Source organism: Corvus cornix, chromosome 2 (genome assembly GCF_000738735.6).
Source record: "Corvus cornix cornix isolate S_Up_H32 chromosome 2, ASM73873v5, whole genome shotgun sequence".
In the NCBI taxonomy this organism is placed as follows: Eukaryota; Metazoa; Chordata; class Aves; order Passeriformes; family Corvidae; genus Corvus; species Corvus cornix.
Window position 1 is genome coordinate 32,508,364 of NC_046333.1, and position 16,331 is coordinate 32,524,694.

The following is a 16,331-nucleotide window of genomic DNA, read 5'->3' on the forward strand; positions in this document are numbered from 1 at the left end:
CAGAGAGAGTCTACAAATCAAGGTGCCTTCCCAAGTGCCTTGTTTTATAGGCAGCACTGACACCATGTCTCTGTGTGGTGCTTTTAGTCAGCAGACTCTGAGGCCTTTTCTGCAGCATGTTGCTATCACTGTGACTGGGTTTGGGCAAAGCAAAGCAGGAATGCAGAGTACTTGCAGTTCTGGGCTAGAGTCTAAGACCAGTTAATTCTGGCCTTGTGTTCTAGTTATCACATTGTACTGATCAAGATTAATTGTGGCATTGCCAAGGAAGGGTGGAGGCATCACTTAAGGTGCAAAGCTGTCGCTACAGCTGTAAGACTTTAGCTGTGCTTAAGCCACTATTTCTTCCTAGTGTTTCCATCTTTGAGACTTAGCACTAAATTTTTTTCTCTCTCTCTCAAACCTTTCATCTTAGGTTTCTTTCTAATACCAAATATCCAATGTGTCTATATGTCTGTTTATTTTGCCAGAATTAACCTTGGGTTTCCCTTTTTGACATAAAACACCTGTTCTAAAATACTCACTAAACTATGTCCCAACTTTCCCCCTCTTATCTCTCCTACAGCCCAATTGTACACCATTATCTTTCTTTCATGGTGCCAGCTTTGGTTTTACTATCTGCTTAGTAGATCCATATAATTTATTCTAGTGGGCTAAAGGGAATTTTCTTTTCAATTCTCATTTATTTTAGGCCTTTTTAGGGGATCCATGCTAATAGTTTTACTATTTGGTACACTATATAAAGGTGAATATCACTTTCCACATGATCACTTACATCCAAGTGTCTCAAACCTGAGGGACAAGGTTTGTCTTGGCACTGTCACCCAAAGCATTCCTGGTGTTAGAAAGAAAAAAATATCAGAATATTAATTCTTGTACTGTACTTTGGCAGCTGTCTTTGAAGTTGAAAGGTGCATGACAGGTTTCTGTGCTCCATACTTGCTCAAGAGTTTCTGTAACAGAAAGAGGAACGTGAACTCAGGTATATGAAAAGGGGTGATGCCATGGACTTTTAAAGAGAACCCACTCATTTCAACTTGTGTGAGACCTAAGCTCTTAATCAAATCCTTAATTTGCCAAAAAGTGACAATGTAAAATAGAGTTTTTAACTTGAAAGATACTATTTTAACTTGTTTTAAATAATAATTTCCATTACTGGAAAAATGTTTCAGTTAATGAAAGGTAATTTTTTTATTTGACAAATATCTTTTTTTAACTTTGAAATCCATGTACAGATGGAATTAAAACCTATGACTTCAGGCTGATTTTAATCAAAAAAAGATCTCATACGGAGAAAAAGACAAAATGTTTAACCCTAAATTTGAGAGACTACCATGGAGGAAAAGTAAGTTTCTCCCAGACCCCAGCAGTTGTTAGGGGTGAAGACAAGGAAGCTAATCAACCACTAGTGTAACATGGGGCTGCCTTGGCTACTAATCATCAGCTCTGTTGTGGTAGGGTTTGGCTATATTGGGTAACTATGGATAGAGAGAAAGGCCAAATCCTTCTCCAAAGTCCTTGCAGTATCCTAGCAGGCAGACTCGGGGCAGTGGTGAATGGAGGAGGAGTGAGCTGTCTTTTTCCACTGATGGTTGCTTTGCACAAGAGGCATCTCTTTTGCCCAGCAGTCATTAGTGGGGTTCCCTGAGGCTCAGTACTGGGGGCAGTTCTGTTTAATACCTCTATTGATGATCTGGACAAGGGGATTGAGGGCACCCTCACTAAGTTTGCAGATGATGTTAAGTTGGGCAGGAGTGTTGATCTGCTGGGGGGCAGGAAGGTTCTGCAGAGGGATCTAAACAGACTGGATCAATGGGCTGAGGCCAGTGGTGTGAGGCTCGATGATGCAAAGTGCTGGGTCCTGCACTTGGTTCACAACAAAAACCCATGTAGCACTACAAACCTCAGGAGGGGTGGCTGGGAAGCTGCCCAGCAGAAAAGAAACTGGGGGTGCTGGTCAACAGCCAGCTGAACATGAGCTGGAAGAGTGCCCAGTTATCCTGGCTTGTATAAAAAATAGTAAGACCATCAGGACCAGAGAAGTGATTTTCCCTCTGAACTCATCACTGGTGAGGCCACACCTTGAGTACTGCATCCAGTTCTGGGCTCCTCACTACAAGAAAAACATTGAGGTGCTGGAGCATGTCCAGAGAAGGGCAACAAAGCTGGTGCAGAGTCTACAGAGAGTAAATCATACGAGACAAGTGGAGGGTCACAGTGACTTTATCACTCCCTAAAACTGCCTGACAGGAGGTTGTAGCAAAGTGGGGGTCAGTCTCTTCTCCCAGGCAGCCAGTGACAGGACAAGAGGACATAGCCTCAAGGTGCACCAGAGGTTCAGTTTGGGCACTGGGAGGAGTTTTTGAAGGGGTTGTCAAGCACTGGAATCGACTCCTAGTGAGGCAGTGGAGTCACCATCCCTGAAAGTGTTTAAGAAATGACTGGAAATGGGACATAGTGCTATGGTTTAATTGACAAGGTGGTGGTCAGTCAAAGGTTGGACTCAATTTTGGAGGTATTTTCCAAACCAAATGATTCTATATTTTTTTTTTAAATCTCCCCATTTACATCCCCAGTGCTGGGCGAAAAGACCACACTGGAATGCAAATGTAGTTCAGTCCTTGTGTAACCAAAGATCATCTAAATAAAAGCCCAGAAAAGCTGATTTTTCTGCTGTGGAAAAAAAATAAGATGCATGATAGATAGTAAGTGTTGTTTCTTTTTTGTTGGAAAGGAGTTGTTCTCACACCTTTTTACTTCCCCTTGTTTCTATCCCTGAGATACGATATCCATTGTACATTACTTACACCCATTTACAAACTATATCTGTGATCGTATTTCTTGGTTATTTCTTCAGGACAAACAGCAAGGTATTATCCTATTAGCTGAGTTTCATTTGTGTTTCATAGTAACAGCAGTAACAACTCTGTCAAATTTTGTTAACCTTTCCTGTATCTAGAAAAACCCAGCCTGGCTTTGTAGCCTGCAAGAACGCTTGAGGTTAACACGTGACTTACTCTTGTCTAGCTATATTTTAAACTGCCAAATTTGAGCACTACAAGACTGTAGATGTTCTTCATTAGCAAAAGACTCACACACTCATTTATATTAAATATAAACTGCTATAATCTCATGTCTGTCATAGGGCAATGCTAGTTTCTATGTCACCCAGAAGCCTATTTGATTGGTATTTTCATTACTGCACTCATTATTGGTGAAGGTTTTAAGAGCAACTATGAATACTGTACTATGGTCAACAGTAAGTTAAGCTCTAAAACCACCCAAAAATTCCTGGTAAAGTTGAACTGAAATACTGGTTCAAGCTCTTCTCTGATCCGTGCTAAATGAACTGCTAACTTTAAAGAGGCTGTAATTTCACCTCTGATCACCTGCAAGTTGATGCCAACCTACTTGGCTTGTAGCTACTTTTTATGGTGCAAATTCCGGGTTGATTGGTTTCCTCACTTTGATATAACTAATGGAAGCAAGCTGGCTTCTCCTGCAAACCCGTGCAGGCAGAGCAGGAAGTGCTTACCTCGTAGGGTTGTCTTCACGCTGCTGAAATGAAAACCCTTTCAGTGTCAGCCTTCCAGCAGAGAGTGTGCTGGGAGTTACACAAACTTGTGAACTGTTTTCCCCCAGTGTTATTTATGACCACATTATTTCAAATAAGCTTAGTTTCCCTCTGCAAGCTTAGCTGTTGCCAGATAAATCAACAGTATGTTATGGGTACTGAAATATGTTTTTCAAGCCCTAATCCCGAATGCTTTTGAAATTGCAGGCTTAAGAAAAAAAAAAAAAATCCTTTTTATGCCAGAACACCCCCAGTCTGGTTCCCCATACTGTTAAAATAAGCAAAAACAATCTTTCACCGTGCCATGGTGTGGGAGTGCTTCTCCCTCCATCCTTACAGTGTGGAAATAAACCAGAAATATCTGGCAGGCCCCGTTTGTGGTGCCTGATGGGTCCAGCAGCAGGACCCTCTCTGCACCCGCTGGGTTTCTGTGATTGTGGCTGTGAGGCTTCAGGCAGCAGAAGGCTGCTGGAGCAGCTCTTCAGTGACAGCAGTGCTGCTCCCAGACTGTATCACACACTCTGTTACAAACTGCTCCGCGTGAGCTGCGAGAGTTGTAAACCACAGCGCTTCTTCTCACTTTCCAAGCCCACTAGGCCAGAAATGAAACCTTCTTTGTTCTATGTTCACCTTACTCCTCCTTGTTTTCTATCTTCTTCATTTCTTTTTTTTTCCCTTTTTTTTTTTTTAAACTACCATTTTTCTTAACACCTACCAGGAGAGGTGGACACAAATTACAGATACATCACTGAGTAAAAATGGAAAAGCAATGCTCCCGAAGTTTTTGGGAAATGGCTGACAGCCTTCTTGTAAGGCTTTCTACTGCCGGCCCTCAAAGTAAAACTCATTCTCTTTACTCATTGTCTTTGGGCGTGTTTTCTACTGCTGTATGTTCACAGAGGGAAAATATGCAGAGATCAGCAGTTTCAAAGGCAGTCTCTAATTTTAGGTTCCTAGCTTTGGATATTTTGGGACACAACTTTGGACACAACAAAAAAATTGCAAGGAACTATAAATCTAGATGAAGTAAGTAACGCCCAAGACATCTCAAAATGGAGACCCAAAACCAGACTCTTCTATTTAAAAAAAAAAGTTTTAACATTTGCCAGAAACTTTTTTCTTAGTTGTTGAGGTTTCTATTCTTCCCAGCACTTCCCACTATTCCTATTTTCATATCACCACTACATGCAACTCTGAAACTCTCCTACTGATCCAAGGGCTGCAAAAGTCGAGGAAAAAATTTGCCCTTTCTCATAAATATGCACATGAACATCTTTAGTGCTGTGTAAAGTCTGATTATTTTTTTTAACCAAGAATGCTCCTTGAGACTTTTTATTTAGTTGAGATTGTTCTAAATACTTCTACATTGCCAATTTATTATTTATTAGTATTTCTTAAACAGGTAATTTCCAACAAACAGCAAATAAATTAGCTATTCAAATCTCGCTTAATAAAGCTCAAAAGTTCTGATTTATTATTTTTTAATGAAAATTAAATATTAAATGAGGAAAGAGACAAAAAGGCCTGAAAGAATATGAAAATAAAAGAGGTTCACTTAAAATACCTGTCACAGGTACAAGAAAAAAAGAAGAGATTTTATTGTTTCAGGAGTTTGAGCAATGAGTACATTTTCCAAGCAGTCCAACTACACAATCAAGTCACACAATAGCCAGAGATTTACTTTAACTAATAAACAATGTGAGTGACAGCTTTCCTGAAAACTGCAAGCCCAGAATTTCAGGTGGACCACTGTACCTAATCAAAGGAGAGGGAGCCATCACTTTCTTGCAGTCTGCCAGGAATTGCTTCTTGTCTTCCATCATCAAGGTGAAAGTCAAGAAGCAGCTCCGTCCTGTCTCTAGGACAGACAAATAGACAAACATACATGTGCTTGTCAGGATATCTTAACTACAGTGAGACTTCAAAAATCAGGAACTAGAACAGATTTTTCAGATGCTCCAGCAAACTGCTTCCGTATCATGGACATAAATTTTTACATCTTTAAAATGAGCACTGAAATAAAGAAGTCTTGTGTTCCCCTAAAATTTTGGTCCAAAGCAGTGGTTTCAGCTTACAGTAAATCGTGTGCTGTGGCAGACCGTGGGTTGCTTGTATTGTTTTGTGGAAGGCAACTAAGAAAAGCACCACTGGGCAAGTTTAAATGTATGGTACTGCAGATGTATGTATGTGTATAGAGAAGTGTATACACAAGCACATTTTGTTCATCTTGAATAATATTCCTATCTGCTAAGGAAGCAAGTTACATTTTATGATTTATAAAATTTTGAAGTGTTCTGAAATGCTTTGTGAGTAAAGAAATTAAAAATGCTTTTTGTGTAAAGAAACTAGACAAACAGATTCTTTTGCATGCCATTGAAATGTTCTCTCCAATGAAGTTGGACAGACAATGTGTTTCTGTGTTGTCTTTTTCGAGACCTGTGAAGGAGCTTTTCTGATCTCATCTTTCTCTCTAACATTCCAGCCTTTCTGCTTAATTCTGCCAGTTAATTCATATTTCCTCTAACTCTGCAAAACAGGTGGAAGGGCTCCTAAGGACTTTGGTTTGAAATTGAGCATAAAATGGTTGTATAAAAATAGAGCATTAAAGTTGTGGCTTTTCATAACACTTCAGACCACCGATTTAAACCCCAAAATCCAAAGCTGGTGCTTGGTCACTTCAAGCCTGGTGTGCATTGTGTCGGTCCTGGAGCAGTTCTGGGTGTTTGGGGGGATGACTCGTTTTGCTTTAGTTTTCAATTCGGTGTCGTTGGGGAAGGTGAGCAAGACAAACTTGTGTGTTTATTATTTATATGTATATACCTTTAAAAAAACCAAAAAGGCTCAGGATTTTTGGTACGTGTGACATGATGGGGGGCAGAGATTCCCTCAGTGAATAGTCAGGAAGGCCCTGGCTGCCTCTGCCTACCCCATCCTGCTATGGGGAACCCAACCTTGTCCTCCACCGCCCTCCGGTCCAGGGCAGACTCCCCTGGGGCAGGACGTAATGCTGGCCGGCCGCCGTAGAGCATCGTCTTCCCTAGGGGTGCAGGAGCCTGTCCGCGCCGCGGGGAGGGAGGCTAACAGTCCCCACGCCCTCCGGGCAGGCACGGCATCGGCGGCTGCAAAGCCCCTCACCCCATGACAAAGATTTTGCAATACTGGAATTAAATGATCACATCCGAACTCATGTACTGCTTGGTGGTACTTCAAATTATAGCCGCAGAGAGTTGGGAGTTCAAGCCCTTAGTGAAAATTTCATCAGCTTTTAGTGACGGTTTTAAACTGAAAGAAATAATCTGTGGAGTACCCAAACTCAGATATTTATTTTTAATGAAAATGTCATCCCTGTCATTAAATACAAACTTTAGGTTTATACGGAAACTAGTGTATTTTCTGCACATGAAGGAACATTAAAGTCTAATTGTGTGCAGCTGACGCGGCAATGTGTGCTTGAGAACTCGATGATCTTCCAAGCTATGCTCTACACAAACCATGCTAAATACACACAGTATGGCACGTTGGAAGAGGTGCCTGTGCGCCCATGGGGCACTTGTCCTGGCACCTTTGTAGCGGCGGTGCGTGCGCTCGTCAGCTTGTACCACGAACAGATTTGCCACACGGCTCTGGATCGGGAAGGATGTGCTCAGTGATCCTCCTGGCTGCGAGACCTCCTGCGTGTGCATCTGTCCGTGTGTCTGTGTCGAGTTATGCCCGGCTGTTCGCGCTCTACGCGGACAAAGACGTCTCCCGTTCAGGAGCGCGGCAGCCTGCGAAGTGTGAATAATTTTCAGCGAGGAGTTACACTAAATGGGAAAGCTTTTAGCACATTATCCACTGGCAATTGGACTATAATCTAATTGTCAGCCCTCGGGTCTTAATAGAGCCTTTCTCTTTCCACCATTGGATTTGCATCTGGGAGATGCCTAATGGGTTTAAAATGCCTCGCATTTTGCTCCAATAAGCCACCTTCTCGCCGTAGGTGACATTGAGATGTTTTTGTTGTGAAATTGGATCTCGGGTACGTGGGCTTCTGCCTTGCTGGCGCGGCTCTTTCCGTGAAGGGGAGAGCGTGGAGCCGCGGCAGTGGAGCGATGTCCCTGCCGCAGCAAGAGCACTGGGAGCGGGGGCTGCTCCGAAATCGGGGAGCGCAAAGAGAGGAGGAATCCGGCGGACAGAGCAATAGAATTATGTGCAGCGGAGGAGAAAAAAGCTCCTGAAAGCCGGGCTGATAATCGCGTGAGGTTGCAGTGGAGCAGAGCCCAAGCCGGAGCCGGGTAGTGCTGTAGCCATCGTTTTGTAAAGTAGCGGTGCGCTCGCAAGGCACGAACGGGCGATCCTGAGACTCCGCCCGAGCGAATAAACACCATTCTTTTTACTGGAGAAACTGTTTTCATCTACAAGGGTGAAAAATAAGAAAGAGTAAAAAATTTTAACTCTTCCCTCCCGAGGCAGGAGTAAGCTCGATCCCAAAGCAGTGCTGTAGGTTACCTTGGAGAGGGGGTGTGGGCTGGAGGGTCAGACACAGATTCCGGGCAGCACCAGGCCAGCAGCGGTCAGGGTGGGACGGCGGCAGGGAGGGTTTCGGCAGCAGCACCCCTCACCTATAGGTTCCTAATTAAAGGGAAAGGTGATCTTGCCCTCCGCACAGGCGACGGATCCGGAGGGGACACGGGGAAGTAACGGAGGAGGAGGGATGGGATGCAAATGTCAGATTATCCCAAGGGACAGCCGGGAGAAGAGCGGGTGCCAGCTCGGCTCGGTGCCGGGCCCATTTCCGGGGGGCAGCCCCACGGGTACCACAGCCCAGGTTTGTCTCTGCGGCGAGAAGTGTGCGGCGTGGGGGCTTTTGCGAGAATAAAAAAAAAAAGAGAGAGAAAGGGCGACGGCCCCTCATCACTACGCGAAAGAGTTGCTTAAAACCTGAGCGCGGCTCCCCGCACGGTCTGCGCCCCTCTCCGCACACCCCCCCCCCGGCGGCCCTGCGCGGCCGCGCAGAAACGCGCAGCGTCGGAGCTCTTGTCACACAAGCGAAGGCTCACCTGAAACCATCTCTCTGGACCCTAGGTTGCCCGGCGGGTCTGTGCGGGTTTTTTGTCCCTCGTGTGTCGTTGCCGTCGCGATTTTGTCTTGGTGAGGAAAGGGCCGGGAAGAAGTGGTTCTCATGGTTTTCACGGAATCGGGTTTACTCCTTGGCTTTTCAGGGATCAGAGAGGGGTTTTGGAGGGGGGCCGCAAGCTCCCTGTTTGAAACCTGGCGGCGAAACTGAGCCCTAATCCTGATTAAAGCTGGGAACCGAACGAACGCGACGAGGTGTGCAGCGATTACCACACGCTGTTTTTTGCTGGCGCACAAGAGAGTAAGGAGCTTTTTAGACCAAGGAAGGGGAGAAAAAAGTACTTTACAAGAATAATGAAGCCTAATGAAATGTCTCTGCCACAGCAGGCTGACACCCGCGACAAACACATGGATTTGCTAGATTAAAAACAAACTGCAGTGTAGATTGCGTGTTCTTCATAAACGGATAAACAATAACGAAGGATTTAATTGAAACGGGTTCAAACGAGGCAACTGCCCTGTTGGGGAGCAGCAGGGTCAGTAACTCTGCTCTCGGGAGGGGGTCGGTACAGTGGTGACAGCCGCTCTTTGCCTGGGTGCGGCGGGGACTGGCAGCTCCGGTTCGCATCCCCTGGGAAGAGCGCGCGGACGTTATTAAATACATCCACTTGGTTGGGAAAGCAGAGAGGCATCAAGAGCACTGTGGTGGTGGTATGTTCCCCTGCCACCCCCTGGTCTCTGGAAGCCGTCCCGTCGCCGGAGAGGGCCATGGGCAGGGACGGCAAAGCAGCCCAGGGGAGCCGGGCTCTCTCCCTTTCCGCACTCGGGTTCCCTGATCCCTGTGTCTCCCCAGTCCGGCCCCGGCGGGGGAGAGAGCCGTAGCGAGAATTAGGCGGCCGGAGATGAGACCCATTCCCTGCCCACGGGGAAGGAGGGGGGTGCTCTGGACGTCTAGACAAGGCTCATTTCCTTATCAGAGGCGGAGCAAGGGGAAAAAAAAAACCCTAAAAAAATATAGATTCTCGTGGGATAGAGCGAAAAATTGCATGACTTAACCAAGCAAAAGAAAAGCCATCTCGTGTGGATGGACCCGTTTAAAATAAAATAAAACGAAGCTCCTGGTTTCTTTCCGCCCCGTTTTTTTTACCTCCAAGGTACGAGACCCGCAAGCTCCCAAGGCCAGTTCCTCTCCCAGAGGGGCAACCCACTGCCCGGAGGTGACCGGCAGCCCCGTCCCAGCTCCACGACCGCGCCGTGGCCTCGGTTCCCCCTCGCCCGCCGCTCCGCTCGTCTCCGCGCCCGGGTGCGCCGTGCCCCTTTCACTGCGCAGCTCTTCCCCCCGCTGCGGCCGAGTCCTCCTCCCCCGGGCCAAGGCAATGACCGGGCGCCGCGCGGGAGTGGAAATCCCGTGGCAAGAGAGAGCAGAAATCAGTCCGGAGCTCCTCAGCTACCGCGGCTGAGCCGGTGTTTCCCAGACGGACGCACTGAAATGTCCACGGCCACCCGCCACCCCTCTCCCCTCAGCCCCGATGGACTGGGAGCAGCCCCTGCTAGGCACAGGTATGTTACCCTCACTGCTGGGGGACAGAAATAAGCAAGGGAAAAAGAGAGATTGTTTTTTGTTTGGGCGGTTTTTTTTTTTTTTTCCCCAGTAGGATCTGTGCTGTTACTTTGACGAGAGCTCGTGGGTTTTATTATCCTTATTTGCCCGGCGCATACAGTAGGTAGGAAACCAAAGGAGACTTAGGCAGCCCCGTCACCAGAGGAACGGTGAATAGAATAATTTCCCCGGCTGTTTGTACCCTCCTTTGTCTTTCTTTTCAGGCAGGCCGAACCCTGCTTTTCAGGTAGAGCCAAGGGAGCGCAGGGCCGGGAGCTCGGGACCCCCGTCCCGCCGCCCCTCGCACGCCGGGAGGGGTCCCAGCAGCAGGGCTGTCCCACAGGGAAGTCGGACCCGTACTTGGCGGGATGTCCCTCGGGATAAAGTGGTAAACTGTTGGAGGGACTTTTTGTTTGTTTGCTTAAGATTGATGTCGGCAGAACCGCTCGTCTCTGGTTCCCTGAGTCAAGCAAGAGGCGATGCTTCGTGAGCTGGCCCTCCCGGCTCGCCGGCCGCGGCACTGGCCGGGCTCTCCCCTTTCGCCCCTCTCCTCCCGCTAATGCCTGAGGCTAGACTGGGCCCCCAGACTGCTGCGGGCGACGCCAGAATCCTCTGCCAGACGCTTCAGGCGCTTCTAAATATGCACGTCCCGTTTGTGACATGTATTCTATCTATTGGCAAAATTCAGGTAATAAAAAGGCAAACTGCAGTTGGTTCCCGCTGAACTCAAAGTGATAAAGCACTGTTTCGTCTTCCCCACTCCACTGGCTGTGAAGGGTGACCCGAATAATTGTTTCTCCATATTAATTAATTAAGTGCAGCAGGAACGGAGAGACACCGGCTATGTATGGCTCTTGGCACAAGCGTGCATACTAAAAGTTCTTGGATTCTGTTCTAGGTTTAAAAGGTGGAACTTCAGTGACCAAGTTGCATGTCCTCTTGTGAATCGTTCTAGCGAGTAAATATTTTCAGTAATATTTTTATTTAAAGGAATTAAACGCACCGCTTTTCTTTATTTATTTATTCATGAGAGTATGTTTCTATTATACGTGTGAAAGAATACTGGTGAGCAACTTACTTAAATCACTACCTTGGAATAATCTGCTCGTTGGTACCATCAGCCCGTCCCGACTTTCTCTGTCTTATGTGCTTGATCAATACCATCTATTTCGGCGCAGCCGATGAAATGGAGTTGAAGAAAACTGTGCGATCAGCGGCCCACGCGCTGGTTTGGCTAAAAGGGGAATGCTGCAAGGGTCTCCCCTGGAGTCGGTGGGGGCGAGTACATCTCACCGGGATGACAATATTTGGGATCCGGTGCAGGAAAACCAAGGGCACGATGAGCCTTAAGGAACATTCTGTCCCAGCGGAAAGCACACAACGACGAAAACGGCTGCTTTGAAAGCTGTGGTCTTTCAACATTTGAATGTAGAAGAGAAAATTAACACTCACACGCACGCACCAGAAAAATCCACAGTTACGTTTCATCCTTTCAAGCGCCTCTCCGCCGTTTCTTGTCTCGGCAAAGCGAATAGCCTGGGGACCTTCCCGGGAGCATCCCCGGCCGCGGGGCCTGCCCCCCCCGTTCCCGCCCCCAGGGCTCCGAGGAGCGGAGGGCGCACCCCGAACCGCAGCCGGGGCCCCGGCGGGGAGTGGGGCTGGGGTGCCCAAAAGGGGAGAGGCTCCGGGGAGCCGTCCCGAGGGCCAGCCGCCCCCTCCCCACCTCGCGGGCGGCCAGAGCCCTGCCCTCCCCTCCCCTCCCTTCCCTTCCCTTCCCCTCCCCTCCTCTCCCCTCCCTCCCTCCCTCCCTCCCGTCCGTCCCTCCTCCTCCTCCTCCTCCTCCTCCTCCTCCTCCTACTACTACTGCTGCTGCCGCTGCCGCTGCCGCTGCCGCCCGCCTCCGCCCCCTCCCCCGCGGCCGGGCCGGGCCGGGCCGGGGCCCTTGACGTGTCCCGGCGCCGATTGGCCGCCGGCCGATAGGATCTCCGCGGCCCCGCGTTAAGGCGGGGGAGCTCGCGGCGCCGGGAGCAGAGTGCTCCCGGTATCCCGGTCCGCCACCCCCGGCCGGTCCTCCCGCCCGCCCCGTCCGGGCAGCGCCGCACCGAGCCGCGCCGCTTCCCCGCACAGTGGCCATGGAGTACACGCCGCCCCCTAAGCCGCAGCTCTCCTCCCGGGCCAACGCCTTCTCCATTGCCGCCCTCATGTCGAGCGGCAGTTCCAAGGACAAGGAGTCCCCCGAGAGCACCATCAAGCCTTTGGGTGAGTGGGGATGGGGGTGACCGCCGGTGTCCGTGGGGTGCGGAGCTCCCGTCCGTCCGTCTGGCCCTGGCCGCACTGGCTCACTCTTCTCGGTGCTCCGGCAGCCGGCCGGGGAAGCGGCGCGTCCCCCCTGCCCGAAGGTTTTCCCTGCGGAGGGAAAAGCAGCACCACCTAAGCTTGAAGGTTGAGCCCCTTCATCACCTATCGCCGTTTTTAGGCGAGGCTGTTTATAGCATAAAGAGTTTCCTAAATTCCTCCAGTTTCAGTTACGCCTCTTATTTATCCAGATTCGCCGTTTGTAGAATAATCCCACACTCTAAGGTAGTTCCATTTCTCTTCGCTGATATGAAATGAATCTCTTAAATATTTATTGCAAATCCACCCTGGTTCTGAAGTCAATTAAGAGACTCTCCGTTATCGTGCCTAGGCTTACAAGGGTAGTAAAACTTGTGCGTAGACCTGAAAATCCTTTCACAGCTCCTCGATGTAGGCTCATACATGCTGTTTTGTTCTACATAGACCGGGAGGAGTTTAAGTGCTCGCGATTTTCGGGTAAGCGACTTCGCTTCTATTCGGTTGCCTCGATTCAGAATCCTGAAAGCTTTTAAAAGACATTAACATCTTCGCCTCCTCCCCCTCGGCCCCCCAAGTTTCTGCGGTTTGTCATCCTTGCGTGTATCCAGGAGTTCGCAGAAAACTACAAAATATGTGTTAATCGTTCAGGGCGCCAATGAACAGGATTACACTCAATCTTAAAAGAATTTAGCAAAGGCAGCTCCCTCAGCGTCTGCTCCACCTAATCAACTGTCTCAAAAGATTTCACATAGTCTAGGGATTCCTTGTGAACTTCAGTTTTTAGTCTGGGCGCTAATGTAGGCCGAGAATGTTGTAGTATTCCCGATCGGCATATTTACATGGGTCGGTGTTAAAGTTAGTGTTAGTGGAGTTGTTCTTTGTTTGGTTGGTTTTTTTTTCTGAAAACGCTTATTTAATTTGCCTTTTCAAAATTTTTTTAACCCCTTCCCGCATGTCGTTCAACTAAAAATCGAAGGGAAACGACTGCCTGTAACTCGGTTTTTATTAACTGGAGCTTTAGGCAAAACCTTTCCCTGGAGGGGCAGGGCGCGTTCGTGCTTCTCCTGTTCTTTGGCGCCGAGCGGCGGATCCGTCGCCGTATCCCGGTGCCGCATCGCGGAGCCGGGGCAGAGCCTTCGCAGCCCTGCTCCCTCCTGGCCTCGCCTCTGGCGGAAACTCCCAACGGAGCTGCTGAAGCGCCCGAAGCCTCCCGGGGCGGGCGGGGGTGGGCGGCAGCGCCGGCGGAAAGCCAGGCGCGGCGGGCGGCCAGCGTCGGCAGCAGCTACTGCACCCGCGTAGGCTGCGCGGCCGCACGCAGCTCCCCTGGAGACAGTTTCTCCAAACGAGCGTGTTCAGTGTCAGCAAACCGCCAGGGAGAAAGGCAGACCCAGCTTTCCGGGAGGGCGAGCCCGTGCCCGCTGTTTAATTGTTATTTGGGGTTCTCTTCCCCGAGGAGGAAGCGCGGAGCCTGCGCGGCCGCGCTCGGGCTCCTTCTGTGTTGCGCTCTCTGTCAGCGGTGCAGTCCAGGAGCAGCCTCCCGTGCTCCCCCAGCGTGACCCTGGCCCTCAGCAGCCCCTCGGCGCCCAACGCTCCCGTTTTAATGAGAATTAGTGACCTTTTCGTGGAACCCCTCGGTTAGCGGCGGGGGTAGCGCGCAGGGCTGGCTCTGCCCCGCCGTGCCCCGCGGAGTGGATCCGCACCGGGCTCTTCCCGGAGCTCATCTCCGAAAATCACCACCGCTGCCCTCAAATGATGAGCGGATGCCTAAGGAATCAGCCGGGTCTGCGGGTGTGCTGGGGCAGAGCGGCGGCAGTCGAACGAAAAATGCCTTTTTTATAGATATTTAGTTTTTTAAATAGCTCGTCTCGGTGGTCGCGTTGTCCTAGCTGAATCCTCTGTGTCTCTTTTTCTTTTTCTCTCTCCCTCTCTCTTTTTCCTCAAACCCTGCAGAACAATTCGTTGAGAAATCCTCTTGCGCCCAGCCTTTGAGTGATTTATCCAGCCTGGACCCTCACGGGGACTTTAGCAGCAGCCCTTCTTCCCTGTGCACCGAGCCCCTCATCCCCACCACTCCCATCATCCCCAGCGAGGAGATGGCCAAAATCTCCTGCAGCCTGGAGACCAAGGAGCTCTGGGACAAGTTTCATGAACTGGGTACCGAGATGATCATCACCAAATCCGGGAGGTAAGGCTGGGCAGCCCCGGGTCTTCCCCCTGGGCATCTTTCGAAAAGTGGCTTTGGACAGGGGGGAAAAAAGACAAAATTACCGAAACCCCGCAGTTTTTTGTAACGGGAGAACAGCACGGCTGGGTTAAGGGGAGGAAGAGGAGGGTGAAGCCCCATAATTGCCGCAGCCCCTCGGCGGGCCCAGCCCGGCGCTGCGCGGAGCGGGGCGCGGAGCTCCGCCGGGGCAGAGGGAGGGGCGGCCCGGGGCGGCAGCGGGGCGCGGGGCGCTGCAGCGGGGCCGGCTGAAATCCATCCGGGGCGTCCTGGCGGCAGGGTAGAAGTGTTGTTTCCCTAATAGTCAGGTCTGCGACTAAAATCCCGCAGTGATTTCGAGGGGCTAGGTTGGTACAGACCACGGGGAACGCGGGGTCGTGGGAGAATGATTAAGTCAGAGCTTGGTTTGGTTGGTTCTTTTCTCTCGGTTGCAAAAATGCGCAAAAGAATTCCAGGCTTTCTTGTCACCTCAAACCATGCCGTTTCTTCAGTAAAGCTTTTGGGGTTTGGGTCAGTAAAATGCAGCCCAGAGGAGCCAAATGTCTTTTCGGGTTTTTCAATCCCCAAAGTTACTTTTTACTAATGTCGTTCCCAGACGATTTTTTATTTTTTTTCCCTAACTGGTTAGTTCTATCGGTATATGTTTTTGTTTTGTTTTGTTTTGTTTTTTTAAAAAAAGTAGGTATAAAACATGCACTTTAAAGTTGAAAATTATAACCTGTTAAAAATTATTTAACTTTTTTTTCTGGTCCACAGGATAACCTTACACTTTAAAATTGTGTTTTGTCAAAAGTTTAGTACAGAAAAGAAAGTTTCTAGTTTTGAAAATTTCATTCAAAAATATTGTGAGCAGGCTTAAGAAAACACTCATCTAACATATGGGAGAATAATGACCAAAAAAATTTCTGGAATACTTCCCTTACAGTAGTATGGATCCCGTAAAAAATAAATAATTAAAAGAAATCCAAGTCTCTAAAGATTTATGTACCTTAGCTATAACTATCTTCTGAAATCATTGTGTACTTTTAACTAACAGGCAAATAGTATATTTGTCCTTTACTTTTTCACCTTTACCATATTTTTCTTTTTGCTTCCCAAATATCGTTTCGATTTCAAGCTGCTTTTTGTCTCCTTATTAGAGAGACACAAGATTTAACTTCCATCATGTGGAGGCAAAATCAATAGATGCTTTAAGTTTTTTCAGGGGATTTAAATATAATTGTTACTTTTAGCAGCCTTTCAGAAGCTCTCTTATTTCTGTTCTCTGCCCAAATATTTATTTTCTGATTTGCCTTTATTTCAGGAGAATGTTTCCTACGATCAGGGTTTCCTTCTCGGGAGTGGATCCTGAGGCCAAGTATATTGTGTTAATGGATATAGTTCCTGTGGACAATAAAAGATATAGATATGCCTACCACAGGTCTTCCTGGTTAGTGGCTGGAAAAGCTGACCCTCCTCTCCCTGCAAGGTTTGTAGATTTTATTGCTGGTCTTTTATTTCTCTTTACTTTTTTTTCTTCAAGAAATACCTTGTATTAATCTTTCCAT

The 16,331-nt window shown here is 48.6% G+C and overlaps 1 protein-coding gene and 1 long non-coding RNA gene across 4 annotated transcripts in view; one reads left to right on the forward strand and one right to left on the reverse strand.

Annotated features, from left to right (window-relative positions):
- Positions 1–6,257: 6,257 nt before the first annotated feature.
- On the reverse strand, positions 6,258–9,746 carry LOC109144497. The gene is made up of 3 exons (XR_002045289.3): positions 8,614–9,746; positions 8,063–8,417; positions 6,258–7,968 (listed from the first exon to the last, which is right to left on the reverse strand). It is a non-coding gene; the product is annotated as an uncharacterized LOC109144497 (long non-coding RNA).
- A 347-nt stretch (positions 9,747–10,093) lies between these two features.
- Positions 10,094–16,331, forward strand: part of TBX20 (T-box transcription factor 20) — a 42,226-nt gene continuing 35,988 nt past the window's right edge. Inside the window, exons 1-3 of one of the 3 annotated variants that reach the window (XM_039549796.1) lie at positions 10,094–10,189; positions 14,514–14,748; positions 16,088–16,252. In XM_039549796.1, the coding sequence (XP_039405730.1) occupies positions 10,159–10,189; positions 14,514–14,748; positions 16,088–16,252 (431 nt within the window). In that variant the 5' untranslated portion in view covers positions 10,094–10,158. Of the gene's footprint in view, positions 10,190–12,186; positions 12,489–14,513; positions 14,749–16,087; positions 16,253–16,331 lie in introns of those variants that run through there. The other 2 variants (XM_039549797.1, XM_039549795.1) reach the window with 2 other exon arrangements.